Source organism: Herpailurus yagouaroundi, unplaced genomic scaffold, assembly GCF_014898765.1.
Source record: "Herpailurus yagouaroundi ecotype Mexico unplaced genomic scaffold, PumYag 141, whole genome shotgun sequence".
Lineage (NCBI taxonomy): Eukaryota > Metazoa > Chordata > Mammalia > Carnivora > Felidae > Herpailurus > Herpailurus yagouaroundi.
Window position 1 is genome coordinate 46,935,658 of NW_024412396.1, and position 26,553 is coordinate 46,962,210.

The following is a 26,553-nucleotide window of genomic DNA, read 5'->3' on the forward strand; positions in this document are numbered from 1 at the left end:
GACATACACACGGAATCCAAAGCAGGTTCCAGGCTCTGAACTGTCAGCAGTGATCCCAACATGGGGCTTGAACTCATAGACCGCGAGTTCATGACCAGAGCCGAAGTCAGATGTTTAACCGACTGAGCCACCCAGGCACCCCACCCTGGTGTCTGTATTTATTTATTTATTTATTTAACATTTATTTTATTTTTGAGACAGAGAGAGACAGAGCATGAACGGGGGAGGAGCAGAGAGAGAGGGAGACACAGAATCGGAAGCAGGCTCCAGGCTCTGAGCCATCAGCCCAGAGCCCGACGCGGGGCTCGAACTCACGCACCGTGAGATCGTGACCTGAGCTGAAGTCGGACGCTTAACCGACTGAGCCACCCAGGCGCCCCTGTATTTATTTATTTAAATTCTAGTTAGTTAACCTACAGTGCAATATTGGTTTCGGGAGTAGAATTCAGTGGTTCAGCACTTACATACAACACCCAGTGCTCATCGTAACAAGTACCCTCCTTAGTACCCGTCGCCCAGCTAGCCCATCCCCCACCCACCTCCCTCCATCCACCCTCAGTCTGCTCTCTAACCTGAAGAGGCTCTTGTGGCTTGTTTCCCTCTCTTCTCTCCCCTCCCCCTTCCGTATGTTCACCTGTTTTGTTGCTCAGGTTGCACATAGGAGTGAAACCATATGGTATTCTCACCGATGGCCAGGCCGTGAGTGCCATTCTGCCGGCCTCCTGGTTATCCAGGGCCCCGGCCAGTCCTCAGCAAGGTCAGGACACGTAAGCCTCCGATCAGCCCCTATCGTTCCTGCCACTGCTTCTGTTTTGTGTCAACACCCTGCCACCCTCCGACAACCCAGCTCTCTGCCCTCGGCGCTCAAGGCTGTCAATCCAGGTAGAGTCAAAGGGGAGGGGTCCTGGGGAGGCGAGATGGCAGCAGTTCCGAGAGAACCCAAAGCCACCGGCCCTCCGCTGAAAGAGGAGGAGGCAGGGAAACAACTGGGGGCACGCCGCTTTTCCTCTGGGTTTGGGGGGACTGCACCGGCAGTGGAGTTGTAGGGGCTGCGGACTGACCCGGAGCGTTCACGGTAATGATGGCAGAGGCCATGAGGCTCAGGCTGAGAGCAGAAGAGAGGGGAAGGCCAGCATCCCGTTGCTGGGAACCCATGAGATCATTCCTCAGCAACTCTGAGATCATTTCCCTTTAGCTCGTAAGCCCGGTTCTTTCTCTGAGTCGCGCCTGAATCACGGCCCTCGGCGTCTGGCCACAGTGCTTTGCGCGTAGATGATGCCAGAGTGTGCTCTTGACTCTTTGCCCTCCCATGACTCTTCCCTTCCACAGAGACTTGCTGTTACTCCACCTTGACCTCAGTGCAAATGTTAGGTATGCCCTGGTGCCGTTAGTGTGGTTTGCTTCGGGCTGCCGTGGTGGAGCCCTTGGCTTTACATCCAGGGCTCCCCCTCCGCCAGTCTCTTCCCACTGTTTCCTGCCGTTCCCAAACACCTGCTTCCTGACAGCGGGTCAGCTCTGGAATGGCACACACCTGTCTGTGGCCCCAGGGCACCCCACGATCCTCCAGTCACAGTCCTTGCAGCACACTGGTCCCCCTTTTTGCTGGAGGACAGCCACTGTATTCATCACTGCAGGGAAATGAGTGAAATGTTCCAGTCACAGTAACAGCAGTCATCATACCAGTAAAGCCAACATTTGCCCATCCTTTGCTGTGTGTTGAAGGACTCGGGGCGGAAGCTTTTCCAAGCTCACGTCTACCTTCACAGACCGAGCTTTTTATCGTATCTCATAGAAACTGAGGCTTACGAAGGGCGAGGCACATCCCCAAGGCCGCCGAGCTGGTGGCAGGGGGAAGCCGGATTCACACCCAGGCCGCTTGGCTCCTAGCTGCTCCCGTGGGAGAAGCCAGGCGAGAGCCTGGCTGGAGCTGGGGTACAGGTCTCCGAGGGGTCCTCATGCTGCTTTGCCTCAAGAACGAGGAGCGGACCTGGAAGTATATCCCCCGCTGATAGAGAAGACCCCAGACCAAGGTTGAGAGGATGGCCTCATCCATCTGAACAAAAGAGAGGAGCTTGGAAGAGCCACGTAAGAACAAGCCACGAACTCTCTGGAAGGCCTGTGGCTAGGCCTGGGGAGGGGCAGGAGAAGGGGCTTGGTTCCAGGCTGGGGATCTTTCCGTGGGAGACCAGCTCCGGATTTCCGTTCACGCAGATGGAGAGGTCTGTGTCGGTTGTAGACGAGATGTAGGGCTAGTTGGTGTCTGTTCTGTGTCCTCATTTTAATCATCGTAATGGGCTGTCAGGTGGATCCTGTGCTTGACCCCATTTTGCAGGTGGGTAAACTGGGGCTCCGAGTGGTGGGGTGACTCATCCCAGGGGATCCTCTAGCAAGGGGCAGAGCCAGGCCCTGAGCCGGGTCTGTCCGATTACAAAAGCTCGCTCCACCACGCCAGAGCTATTCTCTGATAGAGCCCAGAGGCAGGTTCCAAGGGACTGGAGCCGGAATTAGTGCAAAACTGTAAAATCTTTGCTCACAAACCAGTGTGTCCCAGACTCTGCTTCAACCCCGGCTTGCTCACACGCCCTGCTGTGCACGCCTCGCCCGCCCCAAGGTGGTGGCAGATGTCCAGGGTACTTTGCAGACTTGAAACCTTAAAGCTGTGCCATTGGATCCGTATAATTGCTATCATAGTGTGGATGGACGGATCAAATTCCTGGTAAGTGACTGCAGCCTGCAGGCCGGGGCCTCATAAAGGCTCTCCCTTCCTGCTCCGCTCAAGAAAGCCTCAGCCACACAGATTAACTTAAATGTAAATTCGCATGTCCGTGAACCACGTTTCAGATTCAAATTCACACAAATGAGGTGACCGTTAGACAACACTGGAAGGCAATAGGGCCCAGATGCCTTCCAGCCACAGGGGCCCCTCCAGGCCTCCCCAGAACGCTCAGCAGCCCCCAGGACGTTTATAACACTCTCTGATGGGTGCGGCTGAATGCCTCCACTGGCTTGCTTCTCCCCTGGAGCCGCGAGTCTGTCTGCCCCTCATTCCTGCCTTCGGGTTGAGAGGAATGTGGGCCCAGAGAACAGAGGCTACACCCCAGTGGCCTTGTCCTCCAGGCCCCTGCAAGAGGCCCAGTCAGCGTAGCCATGTTCAGCCTTCTCTTTAATAAGCTGATTGTGAAGCTAAGTCCTGGGCACTCCCCACCTCCCCTGGACGCTTTTGATTGACAAAACTAATCTCTCCTCCACCCCCACGGCTGCCGCCACCGCATCCTCTTGCAAATCATGTCCTCGGCTGCTGACAATTAGATATAAGGCCCAGGATTGGGACGCAGGAGGGTTATGAGGTTATGAATCAATCGTGGGGGCTCGGGTGAGATAACAAACCAGGGGGCCCATCTCAGACACCTCACCGCAACCCTCAGAGCCTCCTGGTTGATTTATGAGTTGGTAATAACCTCGCCTGGTCTCCTGCCCCCTATTATTTTTCATAATGCACAGGGAAGCTTTAAATTTCAGAGAATGGGGAAACGCAGAATCTGAGTGGGGAGGCTGGGCTGCAGTGGGGGGTGCGCGGGGGCAGGGAGGGGGAGGGGAAGGCCCACCAAGGGGTTCCCAGCAGCCAGTAGTCTTTTCCTGCCGCGTAGGCCCTGGGTCGCCGAGGGGCACGGTTGTCACAGGCCCATGGTCAGCAAGCCGATTTGCCTGGCCTGGAAGGACGCCCCAGGGAGGTGGCTCCCAGAGGCTGTGGTTTAGGAGGGGATACAGTGGTGATGCTTGGGGATCACTGGGTTCAAAATTTTACTTGGTGTGTCTCGACTGAATTCCTCCAACCTGTCCGAAACCGAGTCAGACTGCAAAAGCCTCCCTGTGAAGAAGGGAGGATCACACGCTGGATCAAAGCCAGCGAAAGGCAGTTGGAACTGTGCAGTCTGGAGGCCAGTGGAGTGAGCAGAGGGACCGGTGGAGAGCTGGCGGGGGACAGTGGCTGTGAGCCCCACAGAAGAGGGTGGGAGACTTTGCCTTTCCTGCACTCACCGTCCTCTTCCAGTGACAGCCAGCATCGCATAAAGAAAAGAAGGCAGCTTTGGATTGCTGCCTAATATTTTTTTAAAGCTTTCATCAGGTTAGCTTTCTTTAGACAAGAGAAGACAGGAGTTTCGAAAGATAACAGTGTCAATGGATGAAAACCCTCGAAACTTTCATGTAAAGCAGTGGCTGCAAAATGCATCCCCCCCCCCACACACACACACGGTTGGTGCTGGTGTGTGATGAGGTTTCCTGGGCCACAAAAATTGAGAGAAAAATTTACAATGTAGTGAATATGTACCTATGGGTGGATACATACTGTAGGATGTATATTTGAATGTAACTGTCGCTCGATGAGCTAGCCCAGCTCCAGGCCAGGTGTTTGCACGGTACCAGAGACAGGACAGTGTGACAGAGTCCTGCCGTCTCACATTGATGGTTTAGCGAGTGTTAGGAGCGGAACTGTGTCTTCCCAAAAGTTTGGATGTTGAGGTTTTAAACTGCACTACCTTGGAACGTGACCTTGCTTGGACACAGGGTTATTTCCGATGTAATGAGTTAACGTGAATTAGTGAGGGTGGGTTCTAATCCACTATGACAGGTGTCCCTCTAGAAAGGAAAAGTTGGACAAAGAGGCACACGTGCAGGGAGAGGGCCACGCGAAGATGAAGGTACCTCATCTCAAGAAAGCATCGGCCGCACAGATTAACTTAAATATAAGTTCACGTGTCCATGAACCACGTTTCAGATTCAAATTCGCACAAATGAGATGACCATTAGACAACACTGGAAGGCAATACGACCCAGATGCCTTCCAGCCACAGAGTCCCCTCCGAGCCTCCTCGGAACACTCAGCTGCCCCCAGAACATTTCTAATGCTCTCTGATGGGTGCTCATGCAGAGATCGGGGTGATGCATTTGCAGGCCCCCAAACACCAAAGACCAGCAGACCTGCAGACGTGAGGAGAGAGGCCCAGAACCCATTCTCCCCCACCGCCCTCAGATGAACCCCCGCTGCCAACCCCGCCTTCTCAGGCCTCTGGCCTCCAGAACTGTGAGCCAATAAATTTCTGCTGTTTGAACCGCTCAGTTTGTGGGCCTTTGTTACAGAAGCTCCAGGAAACCAATACAGAGGGGGGAGGCAGACGTTGATCCAACAATCACCTCGTGGATATCTAATTCCAAATGGAGAGAAGTGCTCCGAAGAGAAGGAACCCCATTCTCTGCAAGGGACAGCCAAAGGACTCGACGTGGTTTGGAGATCTGTGAAGGCTTTCCTGAGGAAGTTAGAACCAAAGGACATGCCAGAGTCAGCTAGAGACAGTGGAACGGAGAAAGGAGGGAACATCACTGGCTCAGGAAATCGCTTATGCAAATGTCCTGCAGCGGGATGGAGCGTGGTGCATTCTGGGAGTGGAGAAGCAGTCCATGAGGCCGAAGAGGAGAAGAGGGAGAGGAAGAGGATGTTGGGACGTGAGGGACTGGCGCACATGGCTTGTTATGCTGGACCGAATGGCTGTGCATTGAGGACACCCGCTCTACCTACCACCCACGGTGCCCAGAAGTCCACTTACTGGAGGAACAGGGCCAGGAATGGGGCCACGGAGGTCGGGCTCCTAGAGCTTGCCTGCTGCAACTGCCTTGTTTGTTGCCCCTCCCATCCGACAAGCTATCCATCGGCAGACCCCTTCATAAAAGCATCAGAAGACATCTTGAGGTTCTCTAAGGCAAAAAGGCAGGCAAATCACACAAAAATTCCAAGTTGCTGTTGCTTCTTCCAGGCATACAGATGACTTGATTAGACTCTTGGCTCCAATACAAGGTCCCTAAAAATGCAGACTCTGTCCGCAGCTAATGTGCGCTAATGCGTATTCTGTAGCGGGCACTGCGCGGGCATGGCACGTGCGGAACTCCCTTTAACCCCTAGGGCCTCTGCAGCAGATCGGTTATTGTCTCCATCTCCATCTCAGGCAATGAAGGCACAGAGCAGGTGGGTGAGCTGATGATCAACAGACCATTCCAGCAAAACCACGGGCCAGGTTTTGAATACACGCACTTACGGTACCCTCTGAGTAGGCAGTATTTCACCCCCATCAACCCGTGAAGACATGGAGGTTGGGGTGGGGGGTGGTTCAGGGACCTGCCCCGGGTTGCACAGTCTGTAAGTGACACAGCATGAGCTGAACTCAAGTCTGACTTTATAAACGCTGTGTTCTATTGGTTCCTAGGCTTGGTTAACAAGCATATGTCTGTGAAATTTTGTCACGGCATTCCTTGGAAAAAGTCAAGCCCGTTGACCAAACACGACTCCTCAAAATGCCATTAGACTTGTCCTGGCACACAGTGCTTCCTCCTGAGTCTCCTCCTGTCTTCCTGCCACTATTCAGTGTGTTCACCCTCTGAAATCCTAAAGTTTAACATCTCCTCTTAAGTAAGGTCAGCTTTCTCTGCCAGCTAACTGTTGCATTTTGTGGGATTTTTTTTTTAACCAAAAAAAAGAAAGGTCTAAAACTATAAAGACTGCCCTACTTAGAATGTCCTTCCATTCATCTGCAAAATAAAGATGCTAATAATCTACTTACATCATGGGATTTTAAAAAAATTTTTTAAAGTTTGTTTATTTTTGAGAGAGAGAGAGAGAGAGACAGACAGAGCATGAGCAGGGGAGGGACAAGGAGAGAGGGAGACACAGAATCCAAAGCAGGCTCCAGGCTCTGAGCTGTCAGCACAGAGCCCGATGCGGGGCTCGAACACGCAAACCATGAGATTGTGACCTGAGCTAAAGTCGGACACTTAACCGACTGAGCCACCCAGGCACCCCCATGCGACTAGTATCGTAGGGTCATTCCACAGCCTGCAATATAGAAAGTGCTCAATGAATGATTAGCTCACTAGCTAATATTGGTAGTAATTATTATTACTACTAAATTAATGTCCCTGCTTCAAGGGGAAAATAAGCACAGAGTATCACTTTTCCAGTTATTCTTCTGAGTACCGTTTGGAAAGTTATTCAGCAATAAGAGAGGATGTGGTGGACATAGTATCTGGCATGAGTTTGCCCGGATCCCAGGCTTGGCTCTTATAGGTATGTGGCCTTGGGCCTCTCTGGGCCTCATCCTTAAAATGGGTATACTAGTTATTATACTATACACAATTATTGTCAGGATGATATGTGATTACAGGGTCAAGTGCCCAGCTCGGGCCTGGTGCACGATGGACCCTGGGGAATGTCTCCCTCCTTCAGGAATGTTGGCCTGCCTATGGCACCTACGTGATAAAGCGGCACGAAGCGGCCCTCCTCACTCACAGGTGTAGCAGAGACCTTGGCAGGTGTGTGAGAATCCCAGGGTGGACTGAGTCATAACTTTGACCGCGGAGGACCAGGAGGTCACTCACGGCAGGAGCCATCTTATCTTTTGTTGGGCTCCAGGAACAGTTTACTCAAATGAAGGTGTCTTTCCCCAGTGGTGAGGACTGACAAGTAAGTTATCGATTGCTTCAGTCATCAGTACTATGATTTATAAGCTACCAAGTTTCACATAACTTGAAATTTGCAGGTGACTGGAACCAGTCTTTTATCAAGTTTGCATAATCTAATTTGGGCTAAGGTTGATACAATACTTTGGGAAGAATGGGGGAAAGCGTTTCAGAGTAGGATCCCCTTAGGTTCTGACTTATCCGGCAGGAAGTTCCAGGTATTCCTTAATCTTTGGGGGCACTTAAAACACATGAGGACAGGGGCACCTGGGTGGCTCAGTAGGTTGAGTGTCCAACTTCAGCTCAGGTCATGATCTCACGGTTCGTGGGTTCGAGCCCTGAGTTGGGATCTGTGCTGATGACTCAGAGCCTGGAGCCTGCTTTGGATTCTGTGTGTGTCTCTCTCTCTGCTCCTCCCCCACTCATTCTCTGTCTGTCTCTCTCTCTCTCAAAAATGAATAAACATTAAAAAACATTTAAAAAAAAAACACACGAGGACAAAGTTCAGAATACAACCCCTCTGTAATAAGGATCTCCCCCAAACCGGAAAGAGAACCCCCTAAAATATTGGAAGATCTCACCAGCTTGCTCGAATCTAGTTTGTACTGAGGGGTACAGATGATCACCCTTAGTCTAGGACTATGGTGAGCAGCCCTGTTAGAGTCTACAAAAAGCTTTGGGGTTGGCCCAATGTCCAGAGGGAGTGACGAGCTTGAGGCTTAGGAGCGAGCCTCCCAATTCTTTATTCCTCTGGAGAGAGGCAGTTTTGTGAGTCATGCCTCATTTTTCTCTGCCCCTTCACTGGGGAGCAGAAAATGCCCACGGCCAGGGCCTGGGGGCAGCAGAAGGGTTCAGAGCTCCCCTTACCCTCTCCGCTGTGTGTCTGCAACCTGATCCCCCAGCCTCTCCACTGCAGTCTCCAGTCTCTGGAGGAGGTCATCGCCTCCCTTTCTGCTCTTTACAATGAAAAGTGTTTTTCACTTTTAAAAAGCCATATATTTAAAATTTTTTTTTCAACATTTATTTATTTTGGGGACAAAGAGAGACAGAGCATGAACGGGGGAGGGGCAGAGAGAGAGGGAGACACAGAATCGGAAACAGGCTCCAGGCTCTGAGCCATCAGCCCAGAGCCTGACGCGGGGCTCGAACTCACGGACCGCGAGATCGTGACCTGGCTGAAGTCAGACGCCCAACCGACTGTGCCACCCAGGCGCCCCAAAAAGCCATATATTTAAAAAGCACTATATAAAGCAATATATTAACGTTCAATGAATTCCAAATAATAAGGAAATGTAAAAAATAGAAATTTTCCATCATTGGACCCTCCACTCTCTCCAGGATAACCTAAAGTTAACAGTTTGAATATTCTTCCAGGGTCTCTTGGGTGGCTCAGTCAGTGAAGCATCCAACTTTTGCTCAGGTCGTGATCTCACGGTTCCTGAGTTCAAGCCCTGCATCGGGCTCTCTGCTATCTGCATAGAGGCCACCTCTCTCTCTGCCCCTCTGTCACTCACGTCCTCTCTCTCAAAAATAAACATTCTTCCAGAACTTCTCTTCTCGGTATCTGTATATATCTATACATGTGTAATTAATAGAATACAAATGCAAATACATATTTTCTATTGTAAAAATGTCATTTTACAATACGCACTGTTCTTGATATGCTTTTTCATTTAATACACTAGGTGTTCAATAGATATGTATTGTATGGATGAGCCATAATTAATTATTCAGTCCCCTACTAGAGAAGTTTTGAGTTGTGTCCAAACACCCTTCCAATACACATAATGATATATAAAAGACATAATTGGAATACATACCTACAGCACATATAGAAACATAAAGCATACCTAATCTGATAAGTATATACTTAAATATACTAACAAACCACGTATGCTGTGGAGAACAGTTTCGGGTGCCCTCTGATGTATTTCATGGATATTCCTGACATATATGTTGACATATTAGCCTCAAAAAGAAAACTTTCAGCCAAGTGTTTTAGAACCTTTGGGAATAAAAAGTAACTATTCCGCATTTGTTCCTAAAGTTTTTATATTGGCTTTAAGTCCTTGGTGGGGGATCTTGACCAAAATAAGAACCAGAATCCAACAGTGGTAAAAAAAAAAAAAGGCAACAATTAATTTGAGAGAGAACGGAAAAATAATCTGCTTCAAATTCTTTTCAGAATAGGAAGGAAAGAATGATTGGGGGCTGGAGGAAAAAAGGAAGAAAGGAAAGAGAAAAAAAGAAAAATGCTTTCTCCTGACGGACATTTGAACTATTCTCGCCTGGTTCCAGTGTAATAATTATAGGTCTTTTAAAGGACATAATATTATGACAGATTTCCCTCCCTTACTTGTTCCTGGGGCTCAACATGGACCATTTGCTTCCAGCCACGAGGCTGGAAGCTGGCCCCTCCTGGGTTAGTCCAAGGAAGCCTAAAGCAGCCCATGCCCAAGAGAAGGAGGGGGGAGCGTCCTCAACCCCTACACGTTGTTATGCTTGCTGAGGGCCTTCGTGCAGGTCTGCAGCGGGTGAGGCAGGCAGTGACCCAGGACAGGCAGGGGCGCAGCTCGGCCCTCACCAGAGCTTTGAGTACAGTCACTCCAGTCCCCAGACGAAGACCCCGACTGTTACGGTGGCTGCACCAGGGACAAGAAACCCAGATCTGTGGTCCGCCACATTGCTAGGTGAAAAGGAAAGAGGCTTTTGTGACTTTCCCGTGTTTACCAAAAACAAAAGTGCTTAAAAGGGGATCCTTCGGCTCCGTGAATGCAAACCAGGGCCTGGTGGACTGGGGAGAACAATTAGGCCAGACACTGAGTGCGTGAAAGAAAAAGAGGGTAGAAATCTAGACAATAGTGCTGAAGTCTCGGCTGGGGTGGAGGGGGGAACGGATATGATAGCGAGGAAGGAGTTTCAATGTGAATGAATACTAATTAGTGACATGGATATTAATGACGACAGTAATTAACAGGGGAAAGGAAGGGCTGTCATTGTCCCAGGGTGAGTAATCAATCTTGGCAGGTGATAAATAATGGTTCAGCAAGCTCAGCAGAAAGATAATCCGCCTGCCCGGGGGAGAGCTGTTGCTGATGCTGGAAACCTATCCGTATCCAGGCAACCCACAAAAAAAGAACTATTTTTCTTTTGAGGAAAAAACAGGTTAGAGTCTCTCCCCCACCCCCAACTTGGGATTACAGTTCTTATTTGATTTCTGCTTTGTCCTTCATGTCCTAGGACAAATGTTGAACTTGTATCATTTGGAAGAGACGGACACACATGCACAAGCACACACAGACGTAACTCTCCTTTCTCTCAAAGAATGGGAATGAACAGGAGTGGTCTTGATCCAAAGTTTAGCTCCTAGATGCCATCCGGGAGCAAGAGCGGGGAGAAGCTTTGAAGTTCTGCTTTTGAGGTTGAAACGGGGGCACCTTGCAGGGCTGAGCCAGTGGAGGCTGGTCTTGGGGGAGCACAGAAATAGTAGGATGGGGCCCTGGTTGTCTACGGTACAAGGTTCCATTCCCTCTCCAGAGAGCCAGAGAGAAACAGGCCTGTGCTGTTCTCACCTCTGGCAACAAGTCAGATTTCTGGGAAACTTTATTTCTGGGGAAAGGAAATGCTCCTCGAAGACCTCTGCTAGTTCTCCAGGTTTTCAGCTAGGAATCTATTCCAGGAGAGCTATGGGCAGACCAAGCCTCAGACCCACACACAACAGGACTCAGACATCCAGAAATGTTGCCCTTTTCAGGCTGCTTTCCATCAAACATTCCATCCTGAGGTGACAAACCACGTTTGAAGATCAACCCTGGTTTAAAGTGAGATGGTTGAGTGACAAAGGTGAATTGACCAGAAGTCCAGAACCTTCCAGAAATTTGGACTCCCCTACTCCCACGTTGGCTCTAGGCGTGACATTTTCAAAGGGAGGCAAACAAAAGGAAACATATTCAGAGAATTCTGACTAAAATGGCGAGGGTCTCTAGGTCATGTCATGGGAGAAATTAGCTGAGGAGCCCAGGCATGTGTCACCTCGAGGGGGGGAAACCTCAAGAAGAATGCTGATAGTATATCGGACAGACTCTCTCCAGAGCAAGAAGTCTGGGTTTGTTTTTCTATCATCAGAGGGCAAAACTAAGTCCAAAGAGAGGACTTCAGAGAGGGTCAGATTTCTGTTCTGAAAAATCAAAGATGATTTCACTGGGACAGGCTGACTAGGAGGGAATCTGTAATTCTCAGGTACTAGGGTTTTTCCAAGTGGAGATTACGGTACCTCTTGTCCACAGTATTACAGATGGGGCTCCTATATTGGCTAGGGTTGGAGTAGATATGCTTTAAAAGTCCCTTCCAACTCAAGATTTTATAGCAGTTAAGGTGGAACTTGATGTCAAAACAAATAAATCCCAACTTCTGTGGCTTAAAACAATAATGTTTATTTTTTAATCAAGTCAGAGCCCAAAATGGGCATCAATTTTTATGATTGTTCAGGATTCAAGGCTCCTCCCACATTGTGGCTCCGCCCTCCCCTGTGTTCTTGGGGTTCTCTATGTTCAGCCAGCAGATAGGGAAGGAAAGGGTGTGGTGGGTCACATGGGAGTTTTTATGGTCCAGGCCTAGAAGTGGTGTATGTCATTTATAGCCATATTCCATTGTAAGAACTCAATAGGAGCATTTTCATTTAAAATGGGCCCAATGAAAAAATTAGAGACTTGTTGTTGTTGTTGTTGTTGTTGTTGTTGTTGTTAAGAAACTGTAAGGTCACCTGTGTTCGTCAGGCCTTGTCAGTTAGGGTAGGGAGCTGAAGAGGCCTCCTCCTTCAAGAAATATCCTGGGGTTCAGATATAGTATAATTTCACCTAACCTGTCTCAGGGAAATCATTAAAATCTATATTTGCAGGAAGTTCCCTATAGATACTCCCTAGAAGTGTGGACACAAGATCATCCTGAGTCATCAAAAATGGATTTTTTGGAAAAGAGTGAGATTGTGACTATGGAAGCATCCCAATGGATAGACATGGTTAATTAGGATGGAAAATTGTCAATATTATCCAGCTCTCTGGGTGTGTGCTAATTGGAATTTGGGGATTCTTAGGTAAACATGTTTCTTCTGCCACAGAGTTAAGCATTCATGATGTCTTCAGTTCAAATTGCTTTATCATTTCAGGTACTGACATTGTGCAATGGCTTATGAAGAACCTCTCCATCGAGGACCCAGGTATTTGACTCCAATTTTATCCTCCGTGGTATTGAAAAACATCCCATAAACAAGTTCCAAACCAGATTCTCCCATTCTCCTGAGAACTGGGCTTATAAATGTGAGTCTTGGGGCACCTGAGTGGCTCAGGAGGTTAGACATCCGACTTCGGTTCAGGTCATGATCTTGTAGTCCGTGAGTTTGAACCCTTTATTGGACTCTGGACTGACAGCTCAGAGCCTGGAGCCTGCTTCGGATTCTGTGTCTCCCTCTCTCTCTGCCCCTCCCCTGTGCATGCTCTCTCTCTCTCTCTCTCAAAAATAAATAAACATTAAAATAATAATCATCATAATAATAAAAAGGTGAATCCCAAGATGTGGAGTCACTCTATTTGCAAATGAAATTAATTTATTTTCTCGACTGAATACCTATCTTTATAGAGCCAGCTCTTAAAATCAGATTGCCTGATCCACAATTAAGATGTTTAATTATTTGCTAAGACTCCTTCTGTTTCCTCCTTCTGCAAGAAGTGAAAGAATGATTTTTTTTTTTTCCCGAGCCTTAATTGTGCATTTCAATTAGGAAAACCTCACCAGAAAGACAACAACAGAATTCTGGCCAATAAAACAGTTTCCGAATCTGTCCTCCCACCAGAAAATCAGTAGTAAAATTTATTTTCCCAGCCTAATTAGAGAATGAGGGGTTTCAGAAAAGTGAAAATTCCAGATAAGCCAACCTTAGGATCTGTGTGTTTGTTAATGTGTTTTGGAGTTTATAGTACACTTCCTGTTTTAACTGAGTATCCTTGATGCCTGAAGGTCATATTTCTCAATATCCAATATCCATTCATGTATTCTTATGTTCTCGGGGAGTAGACCTATCTGCCCTTAATTAAATGGCTTCCAATTGCTATGCGTTCTAAAGATTTTTGGAAGTGCCCTTTCTAGGTGTCCGACTTTCAGCTGTGATTCCTTGCTGTGGTCACGAAGTCAGCTCAGGAATTCCTATATTTTAATCTGATGCTCCTAAGAGGCTATTGACTATGAGACAATACAATTTACACAGAGTTCAATTAAATGTAGTCGCCAGAAATCTGAGTGCCAGAAAAGAAGTGGGTCATTCGTGGGAGGGACACTAGCCTTTTTCGCCATCATGATTAATGGCAACTTCCGTGACAAGTGAAAATTCGTAATTGTGCTCAAGCTCTTAATCCACAGGAGGGAACCTGTGAATTCAAATCCTTTTAAGGATAGAACCCAGGTTAACTGCCTCATGCATTTCCCTCATGCAGCCTGGACTTCTGACTGTCCGCTTGTAAAAACTGGGCTGAATGCATTTCTACCAGTTCAGTGGCACGTACTTAAAGTCAATGCTTCTTTTGTTATAATGCTTCACCAAAGGAGTACCATTCTTCGGGGTAGTCTTTTCTCTACCAACAGCACTGTTTGCTTACCCCTTCTAAAATACTCACTGTATTTCTAGGACATATTATTATCATTAGTAGCGGTAGTAGTAGTGTGGGAGGAGAATAGGCTTCAGAAGTCCTCTGGCCCTGGTATGAGGAGCTCTCCCTGAAAGCTCGTGAATAAGCAAGATCGTGTCTATGAAGGTCTCTTATACTCCGATGGCCTTGAGAGGACATCAAGGTATTGGGAACCATTTAAGCTTCTGAGAAATGGTTGGGCAGGAAGAGTTAAGAACAACTCACCAGCTTGGAATACAAGGGTAGAAATGAGACAAAGCAAGGCCCTGGGAAGCCAGGCACATCCAACATCTGCCCCTCCCCTCACCCTCCCTCCCCATCTGCCATATAGCTAAACAGAACCACAAAGGATGAAGTGAGAGTTCCAGCTCCTAGGTTGGGGACATGAAAGTCACCTTCGTACTGGATTTTGTTCTTTCCTCCCTGGGGAAGGAGCAGCTGCCAGTGACGACACTCTGCTTTTTTGCCGTCCCCATGATTCTCGAAGCATCTAGACTTTAAAAAGCAAACTGGTCATCAGTGAGCAAATAACATCCGACTTCATTCATTCTGACTCCACCAGCTATTTCCAAAAGAGAGGTGTTCTACATAAGTAAAACACTCGGATTAGATACAACCTCTTGAGAAGTTTGCAAGACAAAACAAGTGGCTTTAAAAAAAATTTTTTCAGGGCTTATGAAATTAATAATTCCTGGAGACTCCTTAAGCATATCAATCACTTTCACATCCAAAAATTAGTTTTTAGCAGTAGGAGTACTTTTATATTGGTGAAGGATTATCACGCATGGTGGAACCATTTGGATTTGTTATTTTTCGTTCTCAGCTCTGCTCCGAATAGACACAAATTCTTACCTACGAGAATCTATTTATGGCTGGTGCTAAGTAACGAAACAATGGGCTGATGGTGGCAAAAACATAAACACTTCTGTCAGGTTGGCCTCCTTCTGCTACTGCCCACTGCATTACCTACCCTTCCTCCAATTTTCTAAGAAAGTGAGGTTTTACTCTCTATGCATTAGACAAGGGTAATGCTGTCCTCCCTCCAGCAGGACTGTCATATCGGGGAATGCCATGGGCAGTGAGACTGCATGCTCATTTTGCGGGGGCTGATAAACCTGATGAAACAGGCACATGAATCAGGGCTGCCGAAACCTACCGAGCACCAGGCACTGCTAGGACCTTTTACATGAAGCATGTGTCTATACCAAAGCCCATGCTCTTGACCATGAAGCTACTTTCTTCTGCAAGTGTTGGGGAAAGTCAAGCGATGTCAGACTCTCAGAGCTGGGATCCAAATGTTGGTCCAAATGGTCCAAATGTCTGGGCCAACCCAGACACATGTTGGCCCTTCCTAGCCACTGATGCCCCAACCCCCACCTCCGGCCCAGTGCATTTATTTATATCAAAGGCTATCGGTCAATCAGCCGATCAATCATGCAGCTATCTGGGGGTGATGACAGTTGGCTTCCGGTTGCCTTTCTGCCCTCCTGACTGACATCCCAGCTAAGGAGCCCTGCGTTCTGACAGCTTACTAAACACTCCTCTCTCTCATGCCCTGTCCATGCAGTTGAAGCAATACACGTGGGAAGCCTTATAGCTGCCCAGGGCTACATCTTTCCAATCTCGGACCACGTTCTCACCATGAAGGATGACGGCACCTTCTACCGTTTCCAGGTAGGCCTGCCAGCTCCTCCTCCTGAAGAATGTTCTCTTATTATCTGATCTCAGATTAAAACTACCTACAAAACTGAGGGTATTTAAGGGAGCAACCCTTACCTCCCCCCCAACACTGGGAAGGCCAAACAAGCTTTTATCTGGGCCATTTGTTGTTGTGGGGGGGGGGGGTGGCACCTTTTACACATATTTCCTCATTCAATCTGAAGAACAAACTTTTAGGGTTATATATATCATCCATTTGACAGATGAGAACACTGAGGTGCTCCGAGGTTTAATAAATCTAGGAGGTGGCCTTGATTTGAGTGTCGGTCAGCCTGATGGCAAAGTCCTTGATCTTTCTACTCTGTCATGCTGCCTTCCTGGTCTGAAGTTTCTGTCCACTACCTAACCCCTCCCACTCCTTTTCTCAGGTCCTGTTCTAGAGGGAAATGGGGCAGAGGATAAGAGGCTGTGTCAAGGTCAACACCAATGGAGTGGAGTTTTTTAGACAGGGTCAAAGGGCATTTTAGTCTGCTCTAGCTACTATAGCAAAATACCAAAGACTGGGTGGCTCACACCACCAGTGTAGAAATTTCTCACAGTGCTGCAGGCAGGAAGTCCAGGGTCCAGGTTGCAGCAGGTTAGGTCAGTGGTGAGAGGGCTCACCCAGGCTTTCAGACAGCCGCTTCTCACGTGGTGGAGAGAGAAAGCAAGCTCTCTGGTGTTTTCCTCTGATAAGGACACCAATCCTATGGGATCAGGGCCCCACCCTGTGACCTCACGGAACCCTAATTACTTCCTTACTCCAAGTGCAGCCACCCTGTGGGTTAGAGTTTCCACATGTCGGTGTTAGGGATACATACTTCAAAGGGAGAAAAGGAACTTGGAGCTTGTGTTCCCCGGGAAACTGTGCCGGCCTGACTTTGGCATTAGACGTCCATTGTCTTGGGATAAGACATACTTGCCCTGTTAACTAAGTTTCTCATTTTCGCATTTCTTTTGCTTACCTTAGATGTCATTTCTCAATACCCAGATTGAAATGTTGACGGCCTCTGCTGTATTAAGACCAGGAGAGAGTTGGGGGGTTGGCATCAGCACAAAGGAGCCGGGGCAGAGCCTGTCATGGGGAGGGGTCCTCCCTGGACGCAGGAGAGGGTGGACCCAGGCCCCAGGCAGAGGAAGGCAAGTACCGGTGTGCCTCTGAGTCCTGACATCTGTGCTCTTTTGCGCAGGCCCCGTACTTTTGGCCTTCAAACTGCTGGGAGCCTGAAAACACCGACTACGGTGAGCAGTGAAGAGGCGTCACTCCTGGGAGCGTGGACAACAAACGCTTGGTGTCTGGGTGACTGCCGCACAGAGAGGAGGGGTCGTTATCCTGCTCAGTCCTTTTCCAAGCGTTGACATGTAATAAGCTCCCTGTTCCACATAATGAAGAAAGGCAGAGCACACTGAGAGATGCAGCCTTTGGAGGGGAACAGGGGAAGGGAAGGAATGTTCCATCAAGCTGGCCAGTATGCTCATTTTGTGGAGCCAGGGAGAACCAAGATAGTGACCGCTGACCACTCCCTTCTGGGGCAAGGTTTCAGGGAGGGCTGGATCAAGGGTCCACCCCCACCCCACCCCAGCTCTTTCTATTCTCACAGACTTGTTAAGAGTTATGAATAATTCATTGGTGTTTTTGATAGCTAGAAAAGTTAGGCGGAAAAGAAGCTAGACCAGGGAGGAGTGCGCAGAAGTTATCCTGGACTAGGAAATTAGGAGTGGGTGAGGTTGGGAGTTTGGCAGGCAGGGAGTTACCTCTGTCCAGGCAGGACAGAAGTTATCTTGTCTACAGAAGTTACCTTGTCCCCATACTCCAGATGAAGAACCTGAGGCTCAGAGAGGCCACAACCTCACACATATCGCGTCGTATTTTACTTCTCTGGATGCCCAGTCAGTCGTAAGCTCCATGAAGCCAGGGACCGGTCCTGCTTGCTCATTCTCATATTCCCCAGTGCATAGCACAGTTTTGCTGGCACTCAGCAAATAGTTGCTGACAGTTCTGGTTCTTTATTAAAGGCGATTGACAGGTAGTAGAAGCATCAGCATTGGAACTCAGATCCGAGTGGCTTCAAGGCCCATGCTGACTGACTGAGCTGCTGAGGCAGTCCACAGTGGCTCTCCTTGGGCCTGGGGCACTTGGTGAGATCCCAGCTTCTCCCCAAGCTCTTTGCAGGGTTGCTTGCACGGGGAGACAGAGGCAGCTTGCAGAGAAGGGAGGGGCACGGGCAGCTGGGCAGTGATCAGGGAAGCCTGTCCAGGAGACCTTGTGATAAGCTACCCTGTCTGGATCACTCCCAACGCCAGCAGGTGGGGAGCAATGCCGAGGACGGGGTGCAGACAAGGCATTGCCCAAGGAGGCTACAGTCGTTGTGTTTCCAGTTCCGGAGGACGGCCCTTATGCAGGGGGCAGGGCCCTCTGATGGTCTCTGCAGCTGTCTGCAGGGCACCACCGCGGGGTCCCTCTGGAACTGGGCTGTGCTCTAAACCACGTGATAAGTGGATAAGCAAGGCTTCCAACTCAGAATCAGAGCTACATTTGGCTACTCACAAAATTTGTTCTTCTGGGGCTGAAACGCCGCTCACAAAAGCCCAACTCGGAACTTGAGTAACCGTGGCTCAGTTCCATGCAGCAGCGGGGTGCCCTTGTGAATGTAAAAAACGATATTTTTACCGGCTGCAGAGAGGGGAGGAGGATGGCAAGACCAGATAACTAGACTCCAGTAAGATGAAAATATTTACTTGAACATGAGCCCATAACGGTTAGGCCATCTCACACCATACACCCCAGGGCACTGGTTCCCTTTCTCTAGAGGGATTCTCCACGTCATGATTTGAGTTGAGTGGCACGAACAAGGGTAGGAATAACAATTTTGTATCAGGCTTTCATTAAGGCAAAATTATTTTGAATTCCTGTGCCTCGACTTTGGCAAATCGGATGGAGAAGTCAAGGTGCGGGCTCCGAAAGTACTCACCAGCATTTACAAAGCAGTTCAGTCAGAAAATCAAAGTTTTGGGGCGCCTGGGTGGCTCAGTCGGTTAAGCGTCCGACTTCGGCTCAGGTCACGATCTCGCGGTCCGCGAGTTCGAGCCCCGCGTCGGGCTCTGGGCTGATGGCTCAGAGCCTGGAGCCTGCTTCCGATTCTGTGTTTCCCTCTCTCTCTGCCCCTCCCCGTTCATGCTGTGTCTCTCTCTGTCTCAAAATAAATAAAGGTTAAAAAAAAAAAATTAAAAAAAAAAATCAAAGTTTTTACCAAGAGAGATCTCAGCACAGCGGCTCCAAGATCAACTGGTTCCACTAGCTGTGTGATCTTGGCAAGTTATTTAACCTCTCTGTGCCTCAGAAATTTCCTGTGAAAATTAGAAGAATAATAGTACTCCTTTCCTAGTGTTGTTTTATTAAGATGAAATGAAATGCCTGTAAGGTTTGGTGTGTGGCCCCATAGAAAGGAACCAATAAAAAAACCATGGTGGTGGTTAGTGTTATTATCACTAAGGTAATGTTTCACAATATCAGTTCTGCGGGGGCCATCTTGCCAGAGAGGATGTAAAACCAAAGCTAAGAACTCAGGATAGGTATAATTTGGATTGATGAAGAACTAGACACTTTCATTCATTCCACATACCTTTACTGACCACCCACTCTGTGTCCGTTGCTTTGACACAGATTTGATTAAGTCACAGTCCTACCATCCAAGGATTCCAGGCTGGGGGAGGCAGCGTGATGGGGAGGAAGAGGGTGGTGAGGAGTCTGATCTGAGTATTCACAGGTTTCCTGTTGGTGACGAATGACTGAGAAGGCTGAATAGTTTGGGGAGGGACAGGTTTATAAAAAAAGCTGTCAGAGTCAAGGAGAAACATTGAGAATGGACGCAGCAGCTTTAGGGAGTCCCAACGATGGGGAATGACCTGGAAACGTTTCCGTCGTCCGTAAACTGAGGATAATCACAGGACATACCTGGATGAATGAATGAATGAATGAATGAGTAGATAACGTAGCAGATGTCATAATGGAAACAGCTCTGAACTAGGCCTCAGTTCTCATTCCACCTCCACCACTAACTGGCCGATGGGTCACTCACTTCACCTCTCTGGGCCTTGGTTTTCCCAGCTGGCAACGAGGGGCCTGTACTGAATGGCCACCCGGGTGACTTACAGTGCTGAAATCCCAGTGTACTAAAAAGCAGTTCAAGGGTATGAGGAAAACAGAGAAATATGGTTCCCTGGTTTAAGAGGTTGAGGTAAACAACATCACTCGTAAAGACAAAGTTTGAAGAGGGAGTCAGTTCTTTAAATATATTGAAATAGGATGAGGTCATTATTTTTTTTTTTTTTTTTTACTGCTTAGTTGCACATAGAGTATAGGAATCCATTCACTTCATAACATTTTTTGTGTTTTCTATTTATATCGCGGTGAGATGCGGTGAGCTTGAGATGGCAGCGGGTCACCCGAGTGATGTGCCAGGAGGTGGGGTTGCCAGGTGTGAGGGCAAGGAGACAACAAGTTCTCAATGAGGAATTAAATACCCAGATAAAACCAACATGTGAGCTTAAAGCAAGTCCCCCAGATGCCCAGTAGTAGGACTGGCTGTCATTGTCTGTGGTCATTTGATTGGTCCGGCGTCACAGCAAGCACTGTTGAAGGCACCCTAGTCAGTGCAGACAAGCCCCAGGTTCTATGCCAAGAAAAGGTCCACTCAACAGCTACATTCTACCTCCCTAGGTGGGGTGAACAGACCCCCTGCCATGTGGCATTGGCCACAGAGGGAGCAAGCTGAAGTCAGGTGACCGTGTAGCTCGCGGTCATCAGGAATGGTACCAGCTCTGCATTCCACGTGTGGTGTTTTACTTCACAACCTAGCTGGCCCATTTTGACCTGGATGTGCTAGAAATGTCTCAGGATGCTTCTGCTTAAATGAAGCCCGTAGCCCAAGTTGGGTTGCAGTTTCCCGGGTTTTACATTTAGCAGTACAACATACCGTCTGCGACAGCAGTGTTCAAAACAGCTTTCACCTCCACTGAGCTGTGCTGCTCCTGAGTCAGGAGACCAGCGTGGTGGGGCTGGTGATATGTCAGGCTTCCTCTTTAGGTGGCTCCCAATTCCATAGGCTGCCTAAATGGTGGTCCAGGAGACCGAAGGAGGTATCTGATAATAGAGCAGACGCCCCTTCATCAGACATAATGGAGAGCTGTACCTGCCTGGCTCTTGCAAAAGATAGTCAACAGAGAATTATGAGAAAGAGATACATCCTTACCTGATCACTTCCTGTCAACATAAGCTATACAAAAGAACAATCATTCGATGGCTTTTTGAGATCGGACCAAAGACTCTCTTTGATTATGGGCCCTAATAATTTGAGTTTCTTTCTTAATTCAACCACACTCAAAATAAACCATCCAGTTTGGGCACCTTTGAAATGCATCAAGAATTTGAAAACACTTTGGAAGTAACCTGTATGTTGACCCCTTTCATATTCGTATTATTCCCCCCCTTTTTTTTTTTTTTCAGTTATTTCACCTCTACCAAACTCATTAGCAATTGCCTTAGCCCACTCTTCGTTATCAAGTTGTTCCAAACCATTCAACTGGGTCCTCATAGAAACAACTCTCTCTTTTCACACTAATTTCATCAGTGAAATGTAATATTTGGTGAAATTACATTATTAGAATAACAAGTGTGCCTGACATAAACAGACTTGTGAACAAGCACAACTGACTCTCCTCCACATACAGCTCAACTGATGTGAGCAGAAATGTGAGCATACCAGAGCAGGCTGCCAGCCACGAGTTTCCAGCATCTTGTAAGCTGCCATCGGCAAATTTTTCAGACCACATGGAGGAGGTTTGTTGATCTAGCAAGCAGTTAGCTAGCTCTCCTACTACAACTAAGTTGTCAAACCACAGGTCAGCCACAGGTCCTCTCTGACCCTGTCTCCTGGCCATCCTATTGGTCACTCATACCATTCATCTGTTGTCTTCCCTGGATCATTCTACTTGGCACTGGAGAAGGAGGGAGATATTGAAGAAGCAGAGCTATGGAGAGGAAGTGATGAAGGCATGTTTGAGAAGGAATCCTCTGGCAACTGAGGGCCAAGAACCCTTCTTTAGCTTGGGAAGAGAGACCCAAGATGTCCACCATTTCCACTGTTTATTCATTCCACCTGGTAGGCCAGCCCTGGTGCTAGGTGCAGGGCTTCAAGCTGAGTAGGACACAGCCTCTGCCCTTGAGGAGCCCTCCGCCTAGAGCTGGGGACAGTCTGGTAAATCCATGATTACAGTGCACTGGAATTAAGTTCCATGGGTGAGGATGAGTAGACGCTATTGGGAACACTGAGCTGGGTCTTCCAAGATTAGTAGAAGGTTGCCAGATCTTCCATGTGGAGAACACATGGGCAGAGGAGTAGAACTGAAGGGTTTGGTAGCCTCACATGCCCAAGGGAGGCAGGGAGGGAAGAGGTTGGCAAGGTAAGGAGACTGGAGCTTAAAGAACCAAGCACGCCACCCTACGGAGCCTGACTACTCTTCTGAGGTCACTGAGGAGGCAATGCAGGGAGTATAGGCAGGAAGGTAACATGATCTTATTTGTGAAAGATGACCCTGGTGGAGGATGCTTGGGTGAACAGAATGAGGAGGGTGAAAGGGAGCAGTTAGGACTAGAAGATGAAGTCCTCCTCCAATCCTGACCTTTAAGGAAGATTCTTGGAGGGTAGGCATCATGGCTTCCACATGGAAGGATGTTCGGCTCAGTGCAGCACCGGACTCACAGGGAGGGCTGGCTGGATGGCTGGGTGGATGAGCGGATGGACAGACAGATGGGTGGATCTGTGACGCCACCACACTGCTGGGTCTGCACGTGTTGTAATTTCTCTTCTTCCCTCAGCCATCTATCTCTGTAAGAGGACAATGCAGAATAAAGCGAGGCTGGAACTGGCAGACTATGAAGCAGTAAGTATGGTTGTTTTGTAGCTTAGGTGTGGGAGGAGAGTAAAACCCTATCTGCAGCTCTGTTTCTGCTTCTCTCTCTTTTTTTCTCTCCCTTGTTCCTTTCAGGCGGTGGAAAGGAAGTGTCTTTTATTTCCCCTCCTTGTTTTCACCTCCTCTACCCATGCAATAAAATTGCACCTTTATATAAAGAGCTCTCAAAACTCAGCCATAAGAAAACAAACCGCTCAAAAATGGGCAAAGGACTTGAACAGACACTTCACCAGAGAGGACGTAGGATGACAAATGAGCACATTAAGAGATGTTCAACAGCATCAGCCATTAGGGAAACAAAGATTAACTCCCTGGGGAGACTTCTGGGGGTAGAGTGGCTAAAATGAAAAGTACTGATAATGCCAAGTGGGAATGCAAAATGGCACAGCCACCCTGGAAAATGGTCTGGCAGTTTCTTACAAAAGTAAACATATACTTGCCACACAGTCAAGCAGGCCTACTCCTAGGTAGGCACCCCAGAGAAATCAGAACTTCCGTTCACACCCTAACCCTGCTGACAGCACCCCTGTTTGTGATGAGCAAAACCTGAAAACAACCCAAGTGCACTTTAAGAGGCGAATGGCTAGGGGCGCCTGGGCGGCTCAGTCGGTTAAGCATCTGACTTCAGCTCAGGTCATGACCTCACAGTTCGTGAGTTTGAGGCCCGAACGGGCTTCCTGCTTTCAGCACACAGCCTGCTTCGGATCCTCTGCCCCCCCCCCCCCCTCTCTGCCCCTCACCTATTTGTGCATGTGCTCTCTCTCTCTCTGTCTGTCTCAAAAATAAATATTTTTTTAAAAGTTAGAAGAGGTGAACGGCTAAATAAACATCATTACGTCCCAACAGTGGAATTCTTCTCTGTGGTGAAAAGGAGTGATTGTTGGTCTACACAACCACTCGGATGTGTCTCTGAGACCTCACACTGAGTGAAAGAAGCCAGTCTCAAAGGATTACAAACTGTGCGATTCCATTTATATGACATTCTCATAAATACAAAACTATCACGAAGGAAAACAGATCACTGATTGCTAGAAGTTACAGGGTGGGGGTAAGATGTGGCTCTAAAGAGATAACACAGAGAGTTTTCTGGGGGTGATGGAACTATTCTGTATCCCGATCGTGGTGGGGGTTCTGAGAATCTGATCTATACATGTGTTAAAATGCATACAACTGTGCACCGAGAGGAAAAAGAGGGGGCGGATTCATAATATGAGAATTTTTTAAACTTACTATGTGATAATTTTGTAATGGCATCACCAAACCCACCTCCCTTGTGCTTGGCAGTAGATGTAGAATCTAAGGACCAAATTCAACCCGGAAGATAAGATACGTGTCAGATGGAAAGGGTATCCTCTCCCAGTTTTCCTCCTGCACCACCTTCCTTCACAAGATGTGACCCCTGCAAAACTCAGAGGCCCTGCCGCATGCGTACCCATTCCCATTTAACACAGCCAAGGCACAGAGAACTTGATGACTCAGATACTATTTTAAATATTGCAAATGTATGGTTACAGAATCTCTCCCCCCAAACCAAACTTTATTGCGTGTCACAGAGAATCTGGGGAACTGGCCAGATTTTCACGTGCCCTCCAGAAGGCAAGGGAGCTCCTGAGCCATCAAGTGACTGAAGGGATGGGGGGGGGGGGGGGGGGGGGGGCAGCAGGGGAGCAGTGAGGAGTCCTTCCCCATAAACCAGCGTTAACAGGACTTCCAGAGTCTTCTTTCCAAATGTCCCTCTTGCACCGTCTCAGTCTCCCACAAGCGTGAGGCCCTCTGCATCAGACCTTGTCGCTCTTGGGTACCTGTGCACAAGCCAATGGGGAAACAGTACTGGAGAACACAGTGCAGGAGTTGACCCAGGGCCTCGGGACCTGGCCAAAGTGTGCTTATCAGTGAGAGCCATTAAACATAAATATGTTGTGGCGAGGGGGGGGTGGTGCCTGGGTGGTTCAGTCGGTTAAGCATCCAACTCTTGATTTCAGCTCAGGTCATGATCTCACAGTTTGTGAGGTCGAGCCCCACATCGGGCTCTGCACTGAATGTGGAAACTGTTTGGGATTCTCTCTCTCTCTTGCTCTCTCTTGCTCTCTCTCTCTCTCTCTCTCCCTCTCCCTCTCTCTCTCTCTCTCAAAAATAAACTTTAAAAAAAAAACATAAATAGGTAGGAACATCATGATCTTCCCAAGCAAACCCAACAGTGGCTGTTCTGTGGATCTGAGCATCCTGTTCCTGTCCCCTCACGTGTCAGCTGTCACCCCTCTCTCAGAAGACCACTGTCCTATTTTTGGGCACCCACTGTGAGGCGCTACATCCCTTCCCTAACACAACCTACCGGAAAGACCCAGCCTGCAGAAACAGGGGGCCCCTCCACCCTCTGTCTCTCTTCCCTGTACTTTCCATGTTTTAGAAAAAAAAAGAAAATTGTCCATGTTTTCCATGTTTAGAAAAACAGAAACGAGACAGCATCAACTCCTGATATATTTCATCCAATTGTCTCGTCTCCTGCCATAGAATGTTCTACTTTGGTATTTGTAAAGAATATGGCATTAAGATGTTCTTTCGGGTTGAATTTCTGCCTAAAAGTGGTTAGATATTTTTTTAAAGAATTTCTTTTCAAAATTCAGTAATTTTATTCATTTTTTTTCTGATGGCATATTCTCTGTAAAACCCAAATTCAAACAGCAAAGAAAGGAGAGGAAAGAACCTGCAATCCTTCTCCCCTATCCTTTTTTCTGCACATGCATTTTTTCTTTAAAAAAAAAAAAATCTGAATCATACCCTGAACATTGTTCAGTAAGCTGCTTCTTTCCCCGATCATATACTGTAGTATGTTGAGAGTCTTTCTGTATCAGTAATAATATCCACGTTATTGTTTTTATTTTTATTTGTTTATTTTTGAAAGAGAGAGAGAGAGTGAGCAGTGGATGGGGTGAAGAGAGAGGGAGACACAGACTCTGAAGCAGGCTCCAGGCTCCAAGATGTCAGCACAGAGCCCCATGCAGGGTTTGAACTCTTGAACCATGAGATCATGACCTGAGCCAAAGTCGGACACTTCACCGACTGAGCCACCCAGGCGCCCACGTTATTGTTTTTATTTTTTATTTATTTTTTAATTTTTTTAAGGTTTATTCATTCTTCAGAGACAGAAAGACAGAGCGTGAGCGGGGGAGGGGCAGAGAGAGAGGGGGACACAGAATCCGAAGCAGGCTCCAGGCTCAGAGCTGTCGACACGGGGCCCGAACTCACAGACGGTGAGATCATGATCTGAGCTGAAGTCGGACGCTCAACCAACTGAGCCACCCAGGTGCCCCATTAATGGCTGCCTAGTATTCCATGGCATGACTGTGTCATAATTTATGTCACTGCTCCCTAATTGATGTTTAGGCATCACGGCCTTTGCTTCCTATGAACAGTGGAAAAATCAAAGGAACAGTTATTTTGAGGTACTTGTACACTGAGCCTTGGTAACAACTGAGTTTAGGTGTGTTGATCTTCAACTGAAGCTCTTTTTATATTAATAATCCACTAATGAGGGTAATCAATTAGCGTTGGCATGAGCTCTATGAAAATACATAGCATAATGTGGGCTCTACCCTTGCATTCCATCAGAATTAGGTGGCTCATTAGGGGACCTGTCAAACACCCCCTCCTCACTGTCCTTTTGTGCCACCAGGTAAGCCTACAGACTTAGAGAAAAGGC

General features: G+C 48.0%; 1 protein-coding gene across 12 annotated transcripts in view; it reads left to right on the plus strand.

Moving 5' to 3' along the window:
- Positions 1-26,553, plus strand: part of RGS6 (regulator of G protein signaling 6) — a 603,304-nt gene that overhangs the window by 480,776 nt on the left and 95,975 nt on the right. For all 12 annotated transcript variants that reach the window (XM_040477580.1, XM_040477585.1, XM_040477588.1 and 9 more), the window contains 4 exons: positions 12,671-12,721; positions 15,751-15,857; positions 17,072-17,123; positions 22,759-22,823. In XM_040477580.1, the coding sequence (XP_040333514.1) occupies positions 12,671-12,721; positions 15,751-15,857; positions 17,072-17,123; positions 22,759-22,823 (275 nt within the window). The remainder of the gene's footprint in view (positions 1-12,670; positions 12,722-15,750; positions 15,858-17,071; positions 17,124-22,758; positions 22,824-26,553) is intronic.